Source organism: Toxorhynchites rutilus, chromosome 2, assembly GCF_029784135.1.
Source record: "Toxorhynchites rutilus septentrionalis strain SRP chromosome 2, ASM2978413v1, whole genome shotgun sequence".
Classification (NCBI taxonomy): Eukaryota; Metazoa; Arthropoda; class Insecta; order Diptera; family Culicidae; genus Toxorhynchites; species Toxorhynchites rutilus.
Genome location: NC_073745.1, coordinates 135,014,865 through 135,040,485, shown reverse-complemented (window position 1 = coordinate 135,040,485; position 25,621 = coordinate 135,014,865). Strand labels below are relative to the sequence as shown.

Below are 25,621 nucleotides of genomic sequence, written 5' to 3'. Positions count from 1 at the left end.
AAGCATGGTCTAGAGCCCAAGACTCACGCTCGGAGATTATATGAGCAGGTTCTGTTGGGGTACCATGGATGCCTGCTAAGATTGTATTTCGAACAGTTTCCTGGTCAAAAATTTAACTTAGCTACTCTGCTCCCCATTCTCTATTCCTAACTCTCCACTCTATAATCTTTACTTTCTACTATCAATTCCTTACCCTCTACACTCAGGGCAATTAGAAAGACACAAATGACATTGAATGATATGGTTCCCAGAGTAACTTTTACCGTCTCAACGTGAAAGTGCTACTTGCCTCATATTAAGCCTTGAATGTATTCTGAGTGGCAAGCTTCAGAATACGCGTGACCACTATGCAAATCGGAAGAAACTTCTTTGGCGAACGGGAATCGAACTCGAACTCGAACCTCCGGCAAGATATGTTAGAGACTAACCTTTCGACAGCGGGAACAAAATATGACTTACTCCTACTCTCAGCGAATTCAGAAAAAAAAATCTTCTCGTCAATTCATAATTGGAACTCGACTATGTTGCATTGTCCATGTTCGAAGAAAACACTGTCCATGTATATTTTAAACCATTTTATTTGAAATCAGTAAAAATTGTTTTATTCAACATGTATTGAAGCAGCATAGAATACATTTTGAAATATTTCATATAACATCCAAGTTTGTCCAAGTCCATAAGTACATACGTCCCTCGGTGTGGTCTTCAATCTATAAGGAATAATTCTGTTAAAAATTAGCAAAAGGTATAAATGGAATGAATACTTACATTAAATATCATTCGTGTTGCTTGATCCTACGCTTCTCAGGATTCGCTTGTTCACGGTCTTGAACTTGCTTGAACAGGAACTCAAATCATTTCATGCAAGAGAAGAGAATATCAATGAAATCTTCAACGAAAAAGTCCAATAAATAAATTATATGTGAATAGAATAAAAAAATCCTAACAGGCAACTGAAAAAATGATGTAAAAATATTATATTGAATCCAACAACGAAAATCCTATCGAAAAACCCAATGCAAATAGCATAACAACAAAAATGCTAACATGAAAACAAAACATAAATATGAACATGAAAACAAACGCATAAAATCAACTAAACGTATAACAAAAGCTGAAGTAAAATCTGCTACATGGAATGGTATAACGAAAACAGAACAAAACAAAATAACAACTTGCAACAAGAAGAAAGCCAAACATAACACACACAAACATCCACCACCACATTCAGTTCATACGATTAATTTAAAATGAGCTGAAAATCGATTCCGCCACCTCGCCCACCATGAACAGTAGGAACCGGAAGCAGCATCGACTTATTAGGCTTACGCCTGTTTTTGCCTTCAGTCGCTGATTTTCCTGCTGAAGTTTTTCGTTCTCCGCCTTCATTTTGCAGAGATCTCTCTCAGCTTTTATCCGCTTAAAAATTGCATAATTGATCTCTGGAATATCTCCTGGTTCCCAGTCACACACATCATCGATGTCATCCTCCAGATGTGTGTCACTGGGAACGAGCTGCGGCGGAGTTATATCCTCGATCAACTCTGCATTCGAATCAATTAAATTCCCAAACCATACCTGGATATCACTAGGAACGAGCTGCGGCGGAGTTATATCCTCGATCCACTCTGTATTCGAATCAATGAAATCCCCATACGAGACCTGGATATCACTAGGTACCAGCATCGGCGGAGTTTCGTCCTCAATCCTCTCAACGTTCGGGTCATTGTAGTTCAAAAACCATATTTTATGATTTTCTTCCGATTGTTGTTCGCTTGCATTCTGAACACCCTAGAAAAAAGATACTATTAGTGTTACCACACAATTTCAAAATGATTTTCCTTACTTTGTTTGAAGAACGATGTTTTCCCGGCCTAACTCCAGTCTCCTGACTGGCCGATGATCTTCTGGGAATCCTTGATCCTGTTGGAATTCTTGATTTAACTTGTCCTCGCTCCATTTTCGCTTCTGGTGATGATTATAGCTGCTTCTCTCATGTAACTATAATCATCAGTGAGCAAAATCGTCGCATCAACAAAATGCTTGCTTCGATTGAAAATTAAAATTCGGAAAATAGGATCCCGGCCTACTTTTGCATCAATTTTCATTCTGACATCGTTTCTTGTTTTATTGTTGTGTTTCATGATATAATTTCTCACACAGCTTGAGAAAATCTTTCTCTCAGGAATTGTTAGTGAATCCTTATTGGAAAATTGTTCAAAGTGCTTTTCGAAGTAGGACTTCATCAAACATAAAGATAAAGGGCGCACAATGACTCCCCTACGCTTGCAACCAGCATGGATGAAATGGAAAAGCTCTACCTAGTAATTTTAAATTTGAATCGAAATAAATTCTTTATTTGTTGTTGTGAATGGAAACATGGTTGTGCCTTTTTGGCTCTTGTTGGATCTGGATCACAGAACATTAAATTTCTGGAAAGGCAGGATTTGTAATGCAGTGTGTTACGGACTGATTTTCAGAATGTGATATAAGAACTATTTGGTTTGTTTTATGTATACATAACATCAAATCAACGTTTTTGCTAGTTCTCTGTAATGCCACCGTTCTAATCACTGTGTTCTGCTTACAGATAACGAACTCTCTACTGGATAGCGGCCCATCGCTACAAACTCTTATGCTGGCCGACACCGAGTCAGAGAAGGCTAAATGGGTGGGTGCATTGAGCGAGTTACATCGGATCCTGAAACGAGAAAACCTTCCGAACACGGCAATATTCCGCGTCAAAGAAGTGTTGGACAGTTCCCTTTCGGCAATCCGGAGTGCGCTGAGTGCGCTCATCATGGACCCCGATCGAATTCTGCTTGGGACAGAGGATGGCTTGTTCTGTTTAGATTTGGACTGAAACGAAATTGCACGAATAGAGGAAAGCAAAACAGATATACCAATTATGGTATATAGCCGAGGAGCAGCAGTTGGTCATTTTGTGTGGCAAACAGAGACACCTGCGACTACTTTCAATACGCGCTTTGGAGGCTACAAATGTAGAGTGGATTGAGGTGACCGAATCCAAGAATTGTATAACAGCTTGCACCGGCATCATTGAACGTGGTCCACAGCTAGTGTTTTGTGTTGTCATCGCTCTGAAAAGACAAAATACCTCTCAAATTGTCGTTTATGTAGTTAATAGGAATCGTAGGCGTCATCATAAAATGTGTGGATTTACTGTTGCATATCTCGTGCAGAGTCTGCAGGTGCTTTCCGATATGCGACTAGCAGTGGGCCACACAAACGAAACACAAACATTTGCATAACTCGAGAACTAATCAAGCAAAGTTTGGTATGTGAGGGTTTTTGGGTATGAGAAATGTTTCTATAATGGTATGACACTCCTCCCTCCTCTGGAATGGAGAGGGGGTCCCATAAAAATATTACACATATATCAATCAAAAATATTCCAACCTAACATGACAATTGAAAATTTTCGGAAAACTCTGAAGGAAAAGGGGAAAATTCGGAAAATGAAATTCCCATATGTTCTACAATTACATAGTGACAAGTGATGTTAGTCCATTTGATGTTTGCGCTAGTGAAATTGATCTTTATTCGAAACTGGAAATGGATTTTAATATGATGAAACGCACTCCTATATTTTCTTCTATCTATGCAAAAAAAAAAAAGAATCGCCGGATGTGTTGATAAGAGCAGAACTCGAGGAATTGTCCGATTTAGGGCTGTCTTTATTCTATCATACAGAAACATTTCATTTGCAAGTGGTTGAAAAATCTTGAACGAGAATTGTGTCTGAAAATAATCTGATATTATAATGATGAGTTTTGTTAGTAATACTAGGAATGTTATAGTAAAATGTAAATTCAACGGGGTCGAATAGAAGATCAATCAATGAACAGTTCTGCGATTGGACCCATAAACTTACTCATAGTAAGAAAATGTGAATGTTTGAAGGTATCGATAACAAAAAACAAATTTTGGGCGGGACGAAGTTTGCCGGGTCAGCTAGTCAATAAATAAATAAATAAACAAATACATAAGTAAATAAATGAATGAAATAAAATGAAATGTAAAAAAACTATATTCATTAAACTAATTTTTGGTGAAGTTTCTTCGATAACCCGGTAAACGGAAAACAATTCAAGCAACTTTAAAATTCTAGTTTAACTTACTCAGGTAAGGGGTGATGATTTGCTTCCCTTTTTTCAGATGAATAATGATGTGTCATATTTTCTGCTTCTCTACCACAGGTATTGGATATGAGAGATCCTGAATTTGCGGTGTCTGGAGTTCGCGAAAGTGACGTTATTCATGCAGCTGAGAAAGACGTTCCTTGTATCTTTAGGGTGAGTAATAAGTCAAGGAAATTTTGTATTACTTCGTCCCACCCAAAATTTGTTTTTTGTTATCAATACCTTCAACTATTCACGTTTTCTTACTAAGCGCAAGTTCATGAGCCCAATCGCAGAACTGTTCATTGATTGATCTTCTAATCGACCCCGTTGACGTACCTTTTACTAAAAAAATCCTAGTACTTCTACCAAAACTCATCATTACAATATCAGATTATTTTCAGACACAATTCTCGTTCAAGATTTTTCAACCACTTGCAAATAACATGTTTCTCCGTTACATGGAATAAACGTTTCATACATAAAATATGAGAGAATAACGACAGACCCCTACCATCTTCTCCCCTTAGAGAGGGGTGAGGAGTGTCTATTCCCCATAGAAACGTTTCGTGCCTCTTAAAATCTTCACATGCCAAATTTGGCTCCATTTGCTTGATTAGTTCACGAGTTATGCAGAAATTTGTGTTTCATTTGTATGGCAGCCCCCCTTTAGAGAGGGGGTGGAGTATCTAACCACCATAGAATCATTTATTGCATCCCTAAAACCTTCATATGCCTAATTTGGTTTCATTTGCTAGATTAATTCTCGAGTAACGGGTGTTAAATAAAAAATGAGAATTTTTTCAATCACATATAAAAAAAAATATTTTTTTCTTCATCGATTTCAGTATTTTTCATTAATAACATAATGTATTTTCTTCAAAAAAATGTCAGTGAATGTTTGAGTAAGGGCCGTGGTCTGCTGTTCGACGCAACTTTTTCGCGATGCTCTCACAAGAACGTTGTACGGCACTTGCGTCCATTTCCCGGATACAATTCCGGATTCTTGTAGTCAGTTGCTTCGTGTCCTTGGCCCTCCAATTGTTTTTATACACTAGGGCACTGAGTGAGCCAAAGAAATCCTCTATTGGGCGGCACTGGGGAAAGTTTGTTGGGTTACGATCTTTCGGCACGAACGGTATCTTTTTCTCCTCAAGACACGCCAGCGTCTTCTTGGGGTAATGGGAAGACGCCTTGTCCGGCCAGAAGACGTACTTCCCATCCGCGTGATGCTCATTTAGGAACGGCAGCAGTATTCTATCGAGGCACTCTTCTCGATAGATTTGTTGGTTGATCGCCAGACCGCTCGGCTTAAACCAAGGCTTTCAAATGCCCCGGTCGGAAATGGCGATGTACAACATAACCTTTTTTTCAAACTTGTGCTTGAACTTGTGTTTCACTTCAGGCGGTGTGGATGACTTGTCGCTGGAGTAGTAATTATCATTAACTGGAATATGCGTTTTGGACAGCGGAAAATAGCTTTCGTCGTCCAGAACGAAAGACGTCCCGCGGTATTTTTTGGTCATCCACCAACACTGTGATTTAACCGTCTCAATCTGCTCCTCCGTGTACTCCGGCGACCCCGTCTTCTTCCTGTAGACGATTCCTTCCATCTTGAGGGTCCGATGGATCAATACGTGGGAGCAGCCATATTTCCGACCGGCGTCACGCAGGCTGGTTGCGTCCTTGTTGTCAAACAGCTTCTTTAACGATGTCTTCCTCTGCTTCGTCATTATCGTCACCGGACGACCACTTCCGACCTTCCGCTCTACGTTCAGGGAACCCAGGATACGATATACCGTACTGACAGGTACATTTTCTTCCTCAAAATGTGCCACCGTGAACTTTTCTCCTTGCTAGAAATGCGTTTCATAGAACCGTACAATGCGTTCGCGGAGCACGTGCTGTTTCGACGCCATCTTTGCTTTGACAAAATTCAAACTAGCAAAACCAATCACGCTTACAGTTTCTAGGGAGCCCAAAGAGCAATTTTCTTGCAGAAAAAAAAGTTTACGCTCTTTATTTGAGTTACTGAAAGGTATTGAAAAAAAATTTATTTACTTTTTATTTAACACCCGTTAATGTAGAAATTTGTGTTTCATTTGTATGGCAGCCCCTCTTAGAGAGGGGGGTGGTGTGTCTAGCCACCTTACAAACAAAAAAGGATCGAGTTGAAGAGCTTTATGACACTCGAGAATCGCTGGGAGAAACTAAAAGTATCGCAGGAAAGCCATATCACAGAAGGTTAAAATATGCAGGAATAAAGAATGCAGCATCTTGACGAACAAACGCGAGGTGATCGAACGGTGGAGACAACACTACAATGAGCAACTGAACAGCGCACAGACAGGAGGCCAAGGCGGTGTTGGAGAGGATTACACCGATTCATTAGACAACGTTCCACCCCCTATGATGAGTGAATTTAAGGGAGAACATTAATCAGCTAAAGAACCACAAAAGACCTCACAGCGAAGCTTTTCAAGGGAAGTCCGTCCTTGTGCTATGTCGACTGGCCGCACCTCTATACAGACGCTCAGATAGGCCCCCTTCCCTGTTAGCATACGACCAAGATTCCACCGGGGTTGTTAACCCGGTGTTCACTATGGTTATTCGTACCCCAGTCGGCACCGCGGGGAGGTAGGGATAGGAGTTACTGCGCAAGAAACTAAAGGACCACGAACGGGATCTACTTTATATCTGCAGGTATACGAAATACCGTTGGATATGCTTTGCCCAGTCATTTACCAACCAAAACAATCGTAAAACAATTGACTCACACCAAAACTACCATGTGTGTTGTGCTCAGACGTGTCCGCGAGCGAAACAGTGAAGCTCAAAAGTAGCAAAAGAGTCGTGATGGAATTTACAATCGTCATCTGAATTGAAAACCATTGAGAAGCAACGAAGTAAACCCGGATGCCGTTGTCGCTCGTAGTATTGTTCTAAGTATCCGTCAGCGAACAGGCTTTATTACCGAGCAGGAAAGCAACTCAACAGAACGATGAAGCATGGTCTAGAGCCCAAGACTCACGCTCGGAGATTATATGAGCAGGTTCTGTTGGGGTACCATGGATGCCTGCTAAGATTGTATTTCGAACAGTTTCCTGGTCAAAAATTTAACTTAGCTACTCTGCTCCCCATTCTCTATTCCTAACTCTCCACTCTATAATCTTTACTTTCTACTATCAATTCCTTACCCTCTACACTCAGGGCAATTAGAAAGACACAAATGACATTGAATGATATGGTTCCCAGAGTAACTTTTACCGTCTCAACGTGAAAGTGCTACTTGCCTCATATTAAGCCTTGAATGTATTCTGAGTGGCAAGCTTCAGAATACGCGTGACCACTATGCAAATCGGAAGAAACTTCTTTGGCGAACGGGAATCGAACTCGAACTCGAACCTCCGGCAAGACATGTTAGAGACTAACCTTTCGACAGCGGGAACAAAATATGACTTACTCCTACTCTCAGCGAATTCAGAAAAAAAAATCTTCTCGTCAATTCATAATTGGAACTCGACTATGTTGCATTGTCCATGTTCGAAGAAAACACTGTCCATGTATATTTTAAACCATTTTATTTGAAATCAGTAAAAATTGTTTTATTCAACATGTATTGAAGCAGCATAGAATACATTTTGAAATATTTCATATAACATCCAAGTTTGTCCAAGTCCATAAGTACATACGTCCCTCGGTGTGGTCTTCAATCTATAAGGAATAATTCTGTTAAAAATTAGCAAAAGGTATAAATGGAATGAATACTTACATTAAATATCATTCGTGTTGCTTGATCCTACGCTTCTCAGGATTCGCTTGTTCACGGTCTTAAACTTGCTTGAACAGGAACTCAAATCATTTCATGCAAGAGAAGAGAATATCAATGAAATCTTCAACGAAAAAGTCCAATAAATAAATTATATGTGAATAGAATAACAAAATCCTAACAGGCAACTGAAAAAATGATGTAAAAATATTATATTGAATCCAACAACGAAAATCCTATCGAAAAACCCAATGCAAATAGCATAACAACAAAAATGCTAACATGAAAACAAAACATAAATATGAACATGAAAACAAACGCATAAAATCAACTAAACGTATAACAAAAGCTGAAGTAAAATCTGCTACATGGAATGGTATAACGAAAACAGAACAAAACAAAATAACAACTTGCAACAAGAAGAAAGCCAAACATAACACACACAAACATCCACCACCACATTCAGTTCATACGATTAATTTAAAATGAGCTGAAAATCGATTCCGCCACCTCGCCCACCATGAACAGTAGGAACCGGAAGCAGCATCGACTTATTAGGCTTACGCCTGTTTTTGCCTTCAGTCGCTGATTTTCCTGCTGAAGTTTTTCGTTCTCCGCCTTCATTTTGCAGAGATCTCTCTCAGCTTTTATCCGCTTAAAAATTGCATAATTGATCTCTGGAATATCTCCTGGTTCCCAGTCACACACATCATCGATGTCATCCTCCAGATGTGTGTCACTGGGAACGAGCTGCGGCGGAGTTATATCCTCGATCAACTCTGCATTCGAATCAATTAAATTCCCAAACCATACCTGGATATCACTAGGAACGAGCTGCGGCGGAGTTATATCCTCGATCCACTCTGTATTCGAATCAATGAAATCCCCATACGAGACCTGGATATCACTAGGTACCAGCATCGGCGGAGTTTCGTCCTCAATCCTCTCAACGTTCGGGTCATTGTAGTTCAAAAACCATATTTTATGATTTTCTTCCGATTGTTGTTCGCTTGCATTCTGAACACCCTAGAAAAAAGATACTATTAGTGTTACCACACAATTTCAAAATGATTTTCCTTACTTTGTTTGAAGAACGATGTTTTCCCGGCCTAACTCCAGTCTCCTGACTGGCCGATGATCTTCTGGGAATCCTTGATCCTGTTGGAATTCTTGATTTAACTTGTCCTCGCTCCATTTTCGCTTCTGGTGATGATTATAGCTGCTTCTCTCATGTAACTATAATCATCAGTGAGCAAAATCGTCGCATCAACAAAATGCTTGCTTCGATTGAAAATTAAAATTCGGAAAATAGGATCCCGGCCTACTTTTGCATCAATTTTCATTCTGACATCGTTTCTTGTTTTATTGTTGTGTTTCATGATATAATTTCTCACACAGCTTGAGAAAATCTTTCTCTCAGGAATTGTTAGTGAATCCTTATTGGAAAATTGTTCAAAGTGCTTTTCGAAGTAGGACTTCATCAAACATAAAGATAAAGGGCGCACAATGACTCCCCTACGCTTGCAACCAGCATGGATGAAATGGAAAAGCTCTACCTAGTAATTTTAAATTTGAATCGAAATAAATTATTTATTTGTTGTTGTGAATGGAAACATGGTTGTGCCTTTTTGGCTCTTGTTGGATCTGGATCAAAGAACATTAAATTTCTGGAAAGGCAGGATTTGCAATGCAGTGTGTTACGGACTGATTTTCAGAATGTGATATAAGAACTATTTGGTTTGTTTTATGTATACATAACATCAAATCAACGTTTTTGCTAGTTCTCTGTAATGCCACCGTTCTAATCACTGTGTTCTGCTTACAGATAACGAACTCTCTACTGGATAGCGGCCCATCGCTACAAACTCTTATGCTGGCCGACACCGAGTCAGAGAAGGCTAAATGGGTGGGTGCATTGAGCGAGTTACATCGGATCCTGAAACGAGAAAACCTTCCGAACACGGCAATATTCCGCGTCAAAGAAGTGTTGGACAGTTCGCTTTCGGCAATCCGGAGTGCGCTGAGTGCGCTCATCATGGACCCCGATCGAATTCTGCTTGGGACAGAGGATGGCTTGTTCTGTTTAGATTTGGACTGAAACGAAATTGAACGAATAGAGGAAAGCAAAACAGATATACCAATTATGGTATATAGCCGAGGAGCAGCAGTTGGTCATTTTGTGTGGCAAACAGAGACACCTGCGACTACTTTCAATACGCGCTTTGGAGGCTACAAATGTAGAGTGGATTGAGGTGACCGAATCCAAGAATTGTATAACAGCTTGCACCGGCATCATTGAACGTGGTCCACAGCTAGTGTTTTGTGTTGTCATCGCTCTGAAAAGACAAAATACCTCTCAAATTGTCGTTTATGTAGTTAATAGGAATCGTAGGCGTCATCATAAAATGTGTGGATTTACTGTTGCATATCTCGTGCAGAGTCTGCAGGTGCTTTCCGATATGCGACTAGCAGTGGGCCACACAAACGAAACACAAACATTTGCATAACTCGAGAACTAATCAAGCAAAGTTTGGTATGTGAGGGTTTTTGGGTATGAGAAATGTTTCTATAATGGTATGACACTCCTCCCTCCTCTGGAATGGAGAGGGGGTCCCATAAAAATATTACACATATATCAATCAAAAATATTCCAACCTAACATGACAATTGAAAATTTTCGGAAAACTCTGAAGGAAAAGGGGAAAATTCGGAAAATGAAATTCCCATATGTTCTACAATTACATAGTGACAAGTGATGTTAGTCCATTTGATGTTTGCGCTAGTGAAATTGATCTTTATTCGAAACTGGAAATGGATTTTAATATGATGAAACGCACTCCTATATTTTCTTCTATCTATACAAAAAAAAAAAAGAATCGCCGGATGTGTTGATAAGAGCAGAACTCGAGGAAGGAATTGTCCGATTTAGGGCTGTCTTTATTCTATCATACAGAAACATTTCATTTGCAAGTGGTTGAAAAATCTTGAACGAGAATTGTGTCTGAAAATAATCTGATATTATAATGATGAGTTTTGTTAGTAATACTAGGAATGTTATAGTAAAATGTAAATTCAACGGGGTCGAATAGAAGATCAATCAATGAACAGTTCTGCGATTGGACCCATAAACTTACTCATAGTAAGAAAATGTGAATGTTTGAAGGTATCGATAACAAAAAACAAATTTTGGGCGGGACGAAGTTTGCCGGGTCAGCTAGTCAATAAATAAATAAATAAACAAATACATAAATAAATAAATGAATGAAATAAAATGAAATGTAAAAAAACTATATTCATTAAACTAATTTTTGGTGAAGTTTCTTCGATAACCCGGTAAACGGAAAACAATTCAAGCAACTTTAAAATTCTAGTTTAACTTACTCAGGTAAGGGATGATGATTTGCTTCCCTTTTTTCAGATGAACAATGATGTGTCATATTTTCTGCTTCTCTACCACAGGTATTGGATATGAGAGATCCTGAATTTGCGGTGTCTGGAGTTCGCGAAAGTGACGTTATTCATGCAGCTGAGAAAGACGTTCCTTGTATCTTTAGGGTGAGCAATAAGTCAAGGAAATTTTGTATTACTTCGTCCCACCCAAAATTTGTTTTTTGTTATCAATACCTTCAACTATTCACGTTTTCTTACTAAGCGCAAGTTCATGAGCCCAATCGCAGAACTGTTCATTGATTGATCTTCTAATCGACCCCGTTGACGTACCTTTTACTAAAAAAATCCTAGTACTTCTACCAAAACTCATCATTACAATATCAGATTATTTTCAGACACAATTCTCGTTCAAGATTTTTCAACCACTTGCAAATAACATGTTTCTCCGTTACATGGAATAAACGTTTCATACATAAAATATGAGAGAATAACGACAGACCCCTACCATCTTCTCCCCTTAGAGAGGGGTGAGGAGTGTCTATTCCCCATAGAAACGTTTCGTGCCTCTTAAAATCTTCACATGCCAAATTTGGCTCCATTTGCTTGATTAGTTCACGAGTTATGCAGAAATTTGTGTTTCATTTGTATGGCAGCCCCCCTTTAGAGAGGGGGTGGAGTATCTAACCACCATAGAATCATTTATTGCATCCCTAAAACCTTCATATGCCTAATTTGGTTTCATTTGCTAGATTAATTCTCGAGTAACGGGTGTTAAATAAAAAATGAGAATTTTTTCAATCACATATAAAAAAAATATTTTTTTCTTCATCGATTTCAGTATTTTTCATTAATAACATAATGTATTTTCTTCAAAAAAATGTCAGTGAATGTTTGAGTAAGGGCCGTGGTCTGCTGTTCGACGCAACTTTTTCGCGATGCTCTCACAAGAACGTTGTACGGCACTTGCGTCCATTTCCCGGATACAATTCCGGATTCTTGTAGTCAGTTGCTTCGTGTCCTTGGCCCTCCAATTGTTTTTATACACTAGGGCACTGAGTGAGCCAAAGAAATCCTCTATTGGGCGGCACTGGGGAAAGTTTGTTGGGTTACGATCTTTCGGCACGAACGGTATCTTTTTCTCCTCAAGACACGCCAGCGTCTTCTTGGGGTAATGGGAAGACGCCTTGTCCGGCCAGAAGACGTACTTCCCATCCGCGTGATGCTCATTTAGGAACGGCAGCAGTATTCTATCGAGGCACTCTTCTCGATAGATTTGTTGGTTGATCGCCAGACCGCTCGGCTTAAACCAAGGCTTTCAAATGCCCCGGTCGGAAATGGCGATGTACAACATAACCTTTTTTTCAAACTTGTGCTTGAACTTGTGTTTCACTTCAGGCGGTGTGGATGACTTGTCGCTGGAGTAGTAATTATCATTAACTGGAATATGCGTTTTGGACAGCGGAAAATAGCTTTCGTCGTCCAGAACGAAAGACGTCCCGCGGTATTTTTTGGTCATCCACCAACATTGTGATTTAACCGTCTCAATCTGCTCCTCCGTGTACTCCGGCGACCCCGTCTTCTTCCTGTAGACGATTCCTTCCATCTTGAGGGTCCGATGGATCAATACGTGGGAGCAGCCATATTTCCGACCGGCGTCACGCAGGCTGGTTGCGTCCTTGTTGTCAAACAGCTTCTTTAACGATGTCTTCCTCTGCTTCGTCATTATCGTCACCGGACGACCACTTCCGACCTTCCGCGCTACGTTCAGGGAACCCAGGATACGATATACCGTACTGACAGGTACATTTTCTTCCTCAAAATGTGCCACCGTGAACTTTTCTCCTTGCTAGAAATGCGTTTCATAGAACCGTACAATGCGTTCGCGGAGCACGTGCTGTTTCGACGCCATCTTTGCTTTGACAAAATTCAAACTAGCAAAACCAATCACGCTTACAGTTTCTAGGGAGCCCAAAGAGCAATTTTCTTGCAGAAAGAAAAGTTTACGCTCTTTATTTGAGTTACTGAAAGGTATTGAAAAAAAATTTATTTACTTTTTATTTAACACCCGTTAATGTAGAAATTTGTGTTTCATTTGTATGGCAGCCCCTCTTAGAGAGGGGGGTGGTGTGTCTAGCCACCTTACAAACAAAAAAGGATCGAGTTGAAGAGCTTTATGACACTCGAGAATCGCTGGGAGAAACTAAAAGTATCGCAGGAAAGCCATATCACAGAAGGTTAAAATATGCAGGAATAAAGAATGCAGCATCTTGACGAACAAACGCGAGGTGATCGAACGGTGGAGACAACACTACAATGAGCAACTGAACAGCGCACAGACAGGAGGCCAAGGCGGTGTTGGAGAGGATTACACCGATTCATTAGACAACGTTCCACCCCCTATGATGAGTGAATTTAAGGGAGAACATTAATCTGCTAAAGAACCACAAAAGACCTCACAGCGAAGCTTTTCAAGGGAAGTCCGTCCTTGTGCTATGTCGACTGGCCGCACCTCTATACAGACGCTCAGATAGGCCCCCTTCCCTGTTAGCATACGACCAAGATTCCACCGGGGTTGTTAACCCGGTGTTCACTATGGTTATTCGTACCCCAGTCGGCACCGCGGGGAGGTAGGGATAGGAGTTACTGCGCAAGAAACTAAAGGACCACGAACGGGATCTACTTTATATCTGCAGGTATACGAAATACCGTTGGATATGCTTTGCCCAGTCATTTACCAACCAAAACAATCGTAAAACAATTGACTCACACCAAAACTACCATGTGTGTTGTGCTCAGACGTGTCCGCGAGCGAAACAGTGAAGCTCAAAAGTAGCAAAAGAGTCGTGATGGAATTTACAATCGTCATCTGAATTGAAAACCATTGAGAAGCAACGAAGTAAACCCAGATGCCGTTGTCGCTCGTAGTATTGTTCTAAGTATCCGTCAGCGAACAGGCTTTATTACCGAGCAGGAAAGCAACTCAACAGAACGATGAAGCATGGTCTAGAGCCCAAGACTCACGCTCGGAGATTATATGAGCAGGTTCTGTTGGGGTACCATGGATGCCTGCTAAGATTGTATTTCGAACAGTTTCCTGGTCAAAAATTTAACTTAGCTACTCTGCTCCCCATTCTCTATTCCTAACTCTCCACTCTATAATCTTTACTTTCTACTATCAATTCCTTACCCTCTACACTCAGGGCAATTAGAAAGACACAAATGACATTGAATGATATGGTTCCCAGAGTAACTTTTACCGTCTCAACGTGAAAGTGCTACTTGCCTCATATTAAGCCTTGAATGTATTCTGAGTGGCAAGCTTCAGAATACGCGTGACCACTATGCAAATCGGAAGAAACTTCTTTGGCGAACGGGAATCGAACTCGAACTCGAACCTCCGGCAAGATATGTTAGAGACTAACCTTTCGACAGCGGGAACAAAATATGACTTACTCCTACTCTCAGCGAATTCAGAAAAAAAAATCTTCTCGTCAATTCATAATTGGAACTCGACTATGTTGCATTGTCCATGTTCGAAGAAAACACTGTCCATGTATATTTTAAACCATTTTATTTGAAATCAGTAAAAATTGTTTTATTCAACATGTATTGAAGCAGCATAGAATACATTTTGAAATATTTCATATAACATCCAAGTTTGTCCAAGTCCATAAGTACATACGTCCCTCGGTGTGGTCTTCAATCTATAAGGAATAATTCTGTTAAAAATTAGCAAAAGGTATAAATGGAATGAATACTTACATTAAATATCATTCGTGTTGCTTGATCCTACGCTTCTCAGGATTCGCTTGTTCACGGTCTTAAACTTGCTTGAACAGGAACTCAAATCATTTCATGCAAGAGAAGAGAATATCAATGAAATCTTCAACGAAAAAGTCCAATAAATAAATTATATGTGAATAGAATAACAAAATCCTAACAGGCAACTGAAAAAATGATGTAAAAATATTATATTGAATCCAACAACGAAAATCCTATCGAAAAACCCAATGCAAATAGCATAACAACAAAAATGCTAACATGAAAACAAAACATAAATATGAACATGAAAACAAACGCATAAAATCAACTAAACGTATAACAAAAGCTGAAGTAAAATCTGCTACATGGAATGGTATAACGAAAACAGAACAAAACAAAATAACAACTTGCAACAAGAAGAAAGCCAAACATAACACACACAAACATCCACCACCACATTCAGTTCATACGATTAATTTAAAATGAGCTGAAAATCGATTCCGCCACCTCGCCCACCATGAACAGTAGGAACCGGAAGCAGCATCGACTTATTAGGCTTACGCCTGTTTTTGCCTTCAGTCGCTGATTTTCCTGCTGAAGTTTTTCGTTCTCCGCCTTCATTTTGCAGAGATCTCTCTCAGCTTTTATCCGCTTAAAAATTGCATAATTGATCTCTGGAATATCTCCTGGTTCCCAGTCACACACATCATCGATGTCATCCTCCAGATGTGTGTCACTGGGAACGAGCTGCGGCGGAGTTATATCCTCGATCAACTCTGCATTCGAATCAATTAAATTCCCAAACCATACCTGGATATCACTAGGAACGAGCTGCGGCGGAGTTATATCCTCGATCCACTCTGTATTCGAATCAATGAAATCCCCATACGAGACCTGGATATCACTAGGTACCAGCATCGGCGGAGTTTCGTCCTCAATCCTCTCAACGTTCGGGTCATTGTAGTTCAAAAACCATATTTTATGATTTTCTTCCGATTGTTGTTCGCTTGCATTCTGAACACCCTAGAAAAAAGATACTATTAGTGTTACCACACAATTTCAAAATGATTTTCCTTACTTTGTTTGAAGAACGATGTTTTCCCGGCCTAACTCCAGTCTCCTGACTGGCCGATGATCTTCTGGGAATCCTTGATCCTGTTGGAATTCTTGATTTAACTTGTCCCCGCTCCATTTTCGCTTCTGGTGATGATTATAGCTGCTTCTCTCATGTAACTATAATCATCAGTGAGCAAAATCGTCGCATCAACAAAATGCTTGCTTCGATTGAAAATTAAAATTCGGAAAATAGGATCCCGGCCTACTTTTGCATCAATTTTCATTCTGACATCGTTTCTTGTTTTATTGTTGTGTTTCATGATATAATTTCTCACACAGCTTGAGAAAATCTTTCTCTCAGGAATTGTTAGTGAATCCTTATTGGAAAATTGTTCAAAGTGCTTTTCGAAGTAGGACTTCATCAAACATAAAGATAAAGGGCGCACAATGACTCCCCTTCGCTTGCAACCAGCATGGATGAAATGGAAAAGCTCTACCTAGTAATTTTAAATTTGAATCGAAATAAATTCTTTATTTGTTGTTGTGAATGGAAACATGGTTGTGCCTTTTTGGCTCTTGTTGGATCTGGATCAAAGAACATTAAATTTCTGGAAAGGCAGGATTTGTAATGCAGTGTGTTACGGACTGATTTTCAGAATGTGATATAAGAACTATTTGGTTTGTTTTATGTATACATAACATCAAATCAACGTTTTTGCTAGTTCTCTGTAATGCCACCGTTCTAATCACTGTGTTCTGCTTACAGATAACGAACTCTCTACTGGATAGCGGCCCATCGCTACAAACTCTTATGCTGGCCGACACCGAGTCAGAGAAGGCTAAATGGGTGGGTGCATTGAGCGAGTTACATCGGATCCTGAAACGAGAAAACCTTCCGAACACGGCAATATTCCGCGTCAAAGAAGTGTTGGACAGTTCGCTTTCGGCAATCCGGAGTGCGCTGAGTGCGCTCATCATGGACCCCGATCGAATTCTGCTTGGGACAGAGGATGGCTTGTTCTGTTTAGATTTGGACTGAAACGAAATTGCACGAATAGAGGAAAGCAAAACAGATATACCAATTATGGTATATAGCCGAGGAGCAGCAGTTGGTCATTTTGTGTGGCAAACAGAGACACCTGCGACTACTTTCAATACGCGCTTTGGAGGCTACAAATGTAGAGTGGATTGAGGTGACCGAATCCAAGAATTGTATAACAGCTTGCACCGGCATCATTGAACGTGGTCCACAGCTAGTGTTTTGTGTTGTCATCGCTCTGAAAAGACAAAATACCTCTCAAATTGTCGTTTATGTAGTTAATAGGAATCGTAGGCGTCATCATAAAATGTGTGGATTTACTGTTGCATATCTCGTGCAGAGTCTGCAGGTGCTTTCCGATATGCGACTAGCAGTGGGCCACACAAACGAAACACAAACATTTGCATAACTCGAGAACTAATCAAGCAAAGTTTGGTATGTGAGGGTTTTTGGGTATGAGAAATGTTTCTATAATGGTATGACACTCCTCCCTCCTCTGGAATGGAGAGGGGGTCCCATAAAAATATTACACATATATCAATCAAAAATATTCCAACCTAACATGACAATTGAAAATTTTCGGAAAACTCTGAAGGAAAAGGGGAAAATTCGGAAAATGAAATTCCCATATGTTCTACAATTACATAGTGACAAGTGATGTTAGTCCATTTGATGTTTGCGCTAGTGAAATTGATCTTTATTCGAAACTGGAAATGGATTTTAATATGATGAAACGCACTCCTATATTTTCTTCTATCTATACAGAAAAAAAAAGAATCGCCGGATGTGTTGATAAGAGCAGAACTCGAGGAAGGAAACATTTCATTTGCAAGTGGTTGAAAAATCTTGAACGAGAATTGTGTCTGAAAATAATCTGATATTATAATGATGAGTTTTGTTAGTAATACTAGGAATGTTATAGTAAAATGTAAATTCAACGGGGTCGAATAGAAGATCAATCAATGAACAGTTCTGCGATTGGACCCATAAACTTACTCATAGTAAGAAAATGTGAATGTTTGAAGGTATCGATAACAAAAAACAAATTTTGGGCGGGACGAAGTTTGCCGGGTCAGCTAGTCAATAAATAAATAAATAAACAAATACATAAATAAATAAATGAATGAAATAAAATGAAATGTAAAAAAACTATATTCATTAAACTAATTTTTGGTGAAGTTTCTTCGATAACCCGGTAAACGGAAAACAATTCAAGCAACTTTAAAATTCTAGTTTAACTTACTCAGGTAAGGGATGATGATTTGCTTCCCTTTTTTCAGATGAACAATGATGTGTCATATTTTCTGCTTCTCTACCACAGGTATTGGATATGAGAGATCCTGAATTTGCGGTGTCTGGAGTTCGCGAAAGTGACGTTATTCATGCAGCTGAGAAAGACGTTCCTTGTATCTTTAGGGTGAGTAATAAGTCAAGGAAATTTTGTATTACTTCGTCCCATCCAAAATTTGTTTTTTGTTATCAATACCTTCAACTATTCACGTTTTCTTACTAAGCGCAAGTTCATGAGCCCAATCGCAGAACTGTTCATTGATTGATCTTCTAATCGACCCCGTTGACGTACCTTTTACTAAAAAAATCCTAGTACTTCTACCAAAACTCATCATTACAATATCAGATTATTTTCAGACACAATTCTCGTTCAAGATTTTTCAACCACTTGCAAATAACATGTTTCTCCGTTACATGGAATAAACGTTTCATACATAAAATATGAGAGAATAACGACAGACCCCTACCATCTTCTCCCCTTAGAGAGGGGTGAGGAGTGTCTATTCCCCATAGAAACGTTTCGTGCCTCTTAAAATCTTCACATGCCAAATTTGGCTCCATTTGCTTGATTAGTTCACGAGTTATGCAGAAATTTGTGTTTCATTTGTATGGCACCTCTAACCACCATAGAATCATTTATTGCATCCCTAAAACCTTCATATGCCTAATTTGGTTTCATTTGCTAGATTAATTCTCGAGTAACGGGTGTTAAATAAAAAATGAGAATTTTTTCAATCACATATAAAAAAAAATATTTTTTTCTTCATCGATTTCAGTATTTTTCATTAATAACATAATGTATTTTCTTCAAAAAAATGTCAGTGAATGTTTGAGTAAGGGCCGTGGTCTGCTGTTCGACGCAACTTTTTCGCGATGCTCTCACAAGAACGTTGTACGGCACTTGCGTCCATTTCCCGGATACAATTCCGGATTCTTGTAGTCAGTTGCTTCGTGTCCTTGGCCCTCCAATTGTTTTTATACACTAGGGCACTGAGTGAGCCAAAGAAATCCTCTATTGGGCGGCACTGGGGAAAGTTTGTTGGGTTACGATCTTTCGGCACGAACGGTATCTTTTTCTCCTCAAGACACGCCAGCGTCTTCTTGGGGTAATGGGAAGACGCCTTGTCCGGCCAGAAGACGTACTTCCCATCCGCGTGATGCTCATTTAGGAACGGCAGCAGGATTCTATCGAGGCACTCTTCTCGATAGATTTGTTGGTTGATCGCCAGACCGCTCGGCTTAAACCAAGGCTTTCAAATGCCCCGGTCGGAAATGGCGATGTACAACATAACCTTTTTTTCAAACTTGTGCTTGAACTTGTGTTTCACTTCAGGCGGTGTGGATGACTTGTCGCTGGAGTAGTAATTATCATTAACTGGAATATGCGTTTTGGACAGCGGAAAATAGCTTTCGTCGTCCAGAACGAAAGACGTCCCGCGGTATTTTTTGGTCATCCACCAACATTGTGATTTAACCGTCTCAATCTGCTCCTCCGTGTACTCCGGCGACCCCGTCTTCTTCCTGTAGACGATTCCTTCCATCTTGAGGGTCCGATGGATCAATACGTGGGAGCAGCCATATTTCCGACCGGCGTCACGCAGGCTGGTTGCGTCCTTGTTGTCAAACAGCTTCTTTAACGATGTCTTCCTCTGCTTCGTCATTATCGTCACCGGACGACCACTTCCGACCTTCCGCTCTACGTTCAGGGAACCCAGGATACGATATACCGTACTGACAGGTACATTTTCTTCCTCAAAATGTGCCACCGTGAACTTTTCTCCTTGCTAGAAATGCGTTTCATAGAACCGTACAATGCGTTCGCGGAGCACGTGCTGTTTCGACGCCATCTTTGCTTTGACAAAATTCAAACTAGCAAAACCAATCACGCTTACAGTTTCTAGGGAGCCCAAAGAGCAATTTTCTTGCAGAAAGAAAATTTTACGCTCTTTATTTGAGTTACTGAAAGGTATTGAAAAAAAATTTATTTACTTTTTATTTAACACCCGTTAATGTAGAAATTTGTGTTTCATTTGTATGGCAGCCCCTCTTAGAGAGGGGGGTGGTGTGTCTAGCCACCTTACAAACAAAAAAGGATCGAGTTGAAGAGCTTTATGACACTCGAGAATCGCTGGGAGAAACTAAAAGTATCGCAGGAAAGCCATATCACAGAAGGTTAAAATATGCAGGAATAAAGAATGCAGCATCTTGACGAACAAACGCGAGGTGATCGAACGGTGGAGACAACACTACAATGAGCAACTGAACAGCGCACAGACAGGAGGCCAAGGCGGTGTTGGAGAGGATTACACCGATTCATTAGACAACGTTCCACCCCCTATGATGAGTGAATTTAAGGGAGAACATTAATCAGCTAAAGAACCACAAAAGACCTCACAGCGAAGCTTTTCAAGGGAAGTCCGTCCTTGTGCTATGTCGACTGGCCGCACCTCTATACAGACGCTCAGATAGGCCCCCTTCCCTGTTAGCATACGACCAAGATTCCACCGGGGTTGTTAACCCGGTGTTCACTATGGTTATTCGTACCCCAGTCGGCACCGCGGGGAGGTAGGGATAGGAGTTACTGCGCAAGAAACTAAAGGACCACGAACGGGATCTACTTTATATCTGCAGGTATACGAAATACCGTTGGATATGCTTTGCCCAGTCATTTACCAACCAAAACAATCGTAAAACAATTGACTCACACCAAAACTACCATGTGTGTTGTGCTCAGACGTGTCCGCGAGCGAAACAGTGAAGCTCAAAAGTAGCAAAAGAGTCGTGATGGAATTTACAATCGTCATCTGAATTGAAAACCATTGAGAAGCAACGAAGTAAACCCAGATGCCGTTGTCGCTCGTAGTATTGTTCTAAGTATCCGTCAGCGAACAGGCTTTATTACCGAGCAGGAAAGCAACTCAACAGAACGATGAAGCATGGTCTAGAGCCCAAGACTCACGCTCGGAGATTATATGAGCAGGTTCTGTTGGGGTACCATGGATGCCTGCTAAGATTGTATTTCGAACAGTTTCCTGGTCAAAAATTTAACTTAGCTACTCTGCTCCCCATTCTCTATTCCTAACTCTCCACTCTATAATCTTTACTTTCTACTATCAATTCCTTACCCTCTACACTCAGGGCAATTAGAAAGACACAAATGACATTGAATGATATGGTTCCCAGAGTAACTTTTACCGTCTCAACGTGAAAGTGCTACTTGCCTCATATTAAGCCTTGAATGTATTCTGAGTGGCAAGCTTCAGAATACGCGTGACCACTATGCAAATCGGAAGAAACTTCTTTGGCGAACGGGAATCGAACTCGAACTCGAAGCTCCGGCAAGATATGTTAGAGACTAACCTTTCGACAGCGGGAACAAAATATGACTTACTCCTACTCTCAGCGAATTCAGAAAAAAAAATCTTCTCGTCAATTCATAATTGGAACTCGACTATGTTGCATTGTCCATGTTCGAAGAAAACACTGTCCATGTATATTTTAAACCATTTTATTTGAAATCAGTAAAAATTGTTTTATTCAACATGTATTGAAGCAGCATAGAATACATTTTGAAATATTTCATATAACATCCAAGTTTGTCCAAGTCCATAAGTACATACGTCCCTCGGTGTGGTCTTCAATCTATAAGGAATAATTCTGTTAAAAATTAGCAAAAGGTATAAATGGAATGAATACTTACATTAAATATCATTCGTGTTGCTTGATCCTACGCTTCTCAGGATTCGCTTGTTCACGGTCTTAAACTTGCTTGAACAGGAACTCAAATCATTTCATGCAAGAGAAGAGAATATCAATGAAATCTTCAACGAAAAAGTCCAATAAATAAATTATATGTGAATAGAATAACAAAATCCTAACAGGCAACTGAAAAAATGATGTAAAAATATTATATTGAATCCAACAACGAAAATCCTATCGAAAAACCCAATGCAAATAGCATAACAACAAAAATGCTAACATGAAAACAAAACATAAATATGAACATGAAAACAAACGCATAAAATCAACTAAACGTATAACAAAAGCTGAAGTAAAATCTGCTACATGGAATGGTATAACGAAAACAGAACAAAACAAAATAACAACTTGCAACAAGAAGAAAGCCAAACATAACACACACAAACATCCACCACCACATTCAGTTCATACGATTAATTTAAAATGAGCTGAAAATCGATTCCGCCACCTCGCCCACCATGAACAGTAGGAACCGGAAGCAGCATCGACTTATTAGGCTTACGCCTGTTTTTGCCTTCAGTCGCTGATTTTCCTGCTGAAGTTTTTCGTTCTCCGCCTTCATTTTGCAGAGATCTCTCTCAGCTTTTATCCGCTTAAAAATTGCATAATTGATCTCTGGAATATCTCCTGGTTCCCAGTCACACACATCATCGATGTCATCCTCCAGATGTGTGTCACTGGGAACGAGCTGCGGCGGAGTTATATCCTCGATCAACTCTGCATTCGAATCAATTAAATTCCCAAACCATACCTGGATATCACTAGGAACGAGCTGCGGCGGAGTTATATCCTCGATCCACTCTGTATTCGAATCAATGAAATCCCCATACGAGACCTGGATATCACTAGGTACCAGCATCGGCGGAGTTTCGTCCTCAATCCTCTCAACGTTCGGGTCATTGTAGTTCAAAAACCATATTTTATGATTTTCTTCCGATTGTTGTTCGCTTGCATTCTGAACACCCTAGAAAAAAGATACTATTAGTGTTACCACACAATTTCAAAATGATTTTCCTTACTTTGTTTGAAGAACGATGTTTTCCCGGCCTAACTCCAGTCTCCTGACTGGCCGATGATCTTCTGGGAATCCTTGATCCTGTTGGAATTCTTGATTTAACTTGTCCTCGCTCCATTTTCGCTTCTGGTGATGATTATAGCTGCTTCTCTCATGTAACTATAATCATCAGTGAGCAAAATCGTCGCATCAACAAAATGCTTGCTTCGATTGAAAATTAAAATTCGGAAAATAGGATCCCGGCCTACTTTTGCATCAATTTTCATTCTGACATCGTTTCTTGTTTTATTGTTGTGTTTCATGATATAATTTCTCACACAGCTTGAGAAAATCTTTCTCTCAGGAATTGTTAGTGAATCCTTATTGGAAAATTGTTCAAAGTGCTTTTCGAAGTAGGACTTCATCAAACATAAAGATAAAGGGCGCACAATGACTCCCCTACGCTTGCAACCAGCATGGATGAAATGGAAAAGCTCTACCTAGTAATTTTAAATTTGAATCGAAATAAATTATTTATTTGTTGTTGTGAATGGAAACATGGTTGTGCCTTTTTGGCTCTTGTTGGATCTGGATCAAAGAACATTAAATTTCTGGAAAGGCAGGATTTGCAATGCAGTGTGTTACGGACTGATTTTCAGAATGTGATATAAGAACTATTTGGTTTGTTTTATGTATACATAACATCAAATCAACGTTTTTGCTAGTTCTCTGTAATGCCACCGTTCTAATCACTGTGTTCTGCTTACAGATAACGAACTCTCTACTGGATAGCGGCCCATCGCTACAAACTCTTATGCTGGCCGACACCGAGTCAGAGAAGGCTAAATGGGTGGGTGCATTGAGCGAGTTACATCGGATCCTGAAACGAGAAAACCTTCCGAACACCGCAATATTCCGCGTCAAAGAAGTGTTGGACAGTTCGCTTTCGGCAATCCGGAGTGCGCTGAGTGCGCTCATCATGGACCCCGATCGAATTCTGCTTGGGACAGAGGATGGCTTGTTCTGTTTAGATTTGGACTGAAACGAAATTGCACGAATAGAGGAAAGCAAAACAGATATACCAATTATGGTATATAGCCGAGGAGCAGCAGTTGGTCATTTTGTGTGGCAAACAGAGACACCTGCGACTACTTTCAATACGCGCTTTGGAGGCTACAAATGTAGAGTGGATTGAGGTGACCGAATCCAAGAATTGTATAACAGCTTGCACCGGCATCATTGAACGTGGTCCACAGCTAGTGTTTTGTGTTGTCATCGCTCTGAAAAGACAAAATACCTCTCAAATTGTCGTTTATGTAGTTAATAGGAATCGTAGGCGTCATCATAAAATGTGTGAATTTACTGTTGCATATCTCGTGCAGAGTCTGCAGGTGCTTTCCGATATGCGACTAGCAGTGGGCCATCAGAGTGGCTTCACCGTCTATTGTTTGCAGGGAGAGGCTCAAGCGATGCGTAAAATAACTTAACTATGAAAGATGCTTTCCACGTTTAAAACGTGTTTTATTCACAGCTCTTGTTCATCCGGAGAATCAATTGAATAATTTTCTTGCGTATTCCGAAGTCGACGCTTGGCGTGTTATAGAAATACAATCCGGACAAGGTTCCAGTGGTAATGATCGATTTAACAGTCTGATTTTTGTCGTCTATAATACATCGTTACATTATTTGTTTTCATCCCACGGAGAGTATCTGCTAGTATTCCAAACGTTAGCTATTTTTTTCGATTTGCAAGGCCGAAAGTCTCGAGACTGAGAAATTATGTACCCGGTCATACCCACCAATATAAGTAGGTTTAAACCTTACTGTGTCCCTGTATCCTTGTTTGATTCTTAATCATTCCGTTCTATTCCGCAGCTGTCCCAGCAGAACTGCCACACAAACGAAACACAAACTTTTGCATAACTCGAGAACTAATCAAGCAAAGTTTGGTATGTGAGGGTTTTTGGGTATGAGAAATGTTTCTTCTCTGGAGAAGGGGTCCCATAAAAATATTACACATATATCAATCAAAAATATTCCAACCTAACATGACAATTGAAAATTTTCGGAAAACTCTGAAGGAAAAGGGGAAAATTCGGAAAATGAAATTCCCATATGTTCTACAATTACATAGTGACAAGTGATGTTAGTCCATTTGATGTTTGCGCTAGCGAAATTGATCTTTGTTCGAAACTGGAAATGGATTTTAATGAGATGAAACGCACTCCTATATCTTCTTCTATCTATACCAAAAAAAAGGATCCCCGGATGTGTTGATAAGAGCAGTCATCGAGGAAGGAATTGTCCGATTTAGGGCTGTCTTTATTCTATCGTATTTTCTGTACAAAACATTTATTTCATGTTACGGAGAATCATGTTATTTGCAAGTGGTTGAAAAATCTTGAACGAGAATTGTGTCT

The 25,621-nt window shown here is 39.9% G+C and overlaps 4 protein-coding genes across 4 annotated transcripts; all 4 read right to left on the bottom strand.

Moving 5' to 3' along the window:
• Window positions 1–1,117: 1,117 nt before the first annotated feature.
• Window positions 1,118–1,960, bottom strand: LOC129764366 (uncharacterized). The gene is made up of 2 exons (XM_055763359.1): window positions 1,847–1,960; window positions 1,118–1,791 (listed from the first exon to the last, which is right to left on the bottom strand). The coding sequence occupies exons 1-2, from the start codon at window positions 1,958–1,960 to the stop codon at window positions 1,246–1,248; spliced, it is 660 nt and encodes a 219-aa protein (XP_055619334.1). The 3' UTR covers window positions 1,118–1,245.
• A 5,859-nt stretch (window positions 1,961–7,819) lies between these two features.
• LOC129771844 (uncharacterized) lies at window positions 7,820–9,106 on the bottom strand. The gene is made up of 2 exons (XM_055775933.1): window positions 8,993–9,106; window positions 7,820–8,937 (listed from the first exon to the last, which is right to left on the bottom strand). Exons 1-2 carry the CDS (start codon window positions 9,104–9,106, stop codon window positions 8,392–8,394), a joined length of 660 nt encoding a protein of 219 aa, XP_055631908.1. The 3' UTR covers window positions 7,820–8,391.
• Window positions 9,107–14,968: 5,862 nt separating this feature from the next.
• LOC129766147 (uncharacterized) lies at window positions 14,969–16,255 on the bottom strand. Its single transcript, XM_055766612.1, has 2 exons — window positions 16,142–16,255; window positions 14,969–16,086 (listed from the first exon to the last, which is right to left on the bottom strand). The coding sequence occupies exons 1-2, from the start codon at window positions 16,253–16,255 to the stop codon at window positions 15,541–15,543; spliced, it is 660 nt and encodes a 219-aa protein (XP_055622587.1). The 3' UTR covers window positions 14,969–15,540.
• Window positions 16,256–22,053: 5,798 nt separating this feature from the next.
• Window positions 22,054–23,340, bottom strand: LOC129771855 (uncharacterized). Its single transcript, XM_055775948.1, has 2 exons — window positions 23,227–23,340; window positions 22,054–23,171 (listed from the first exon to the last, which is right to left on the bottom strand). Exons 1-2 carry the CDS (start codon window positions 23,338–23,340, stop codon window positions 22,626–22,628), a joined length of 660 nt encoding a protein of 219 aa, XP_055631923.1. The 3' UTR covers window positions 22,054–22,625.
• Between the last annotated feature and the right edge of the window lie 2,281 nt (window positions 23,341–25,621).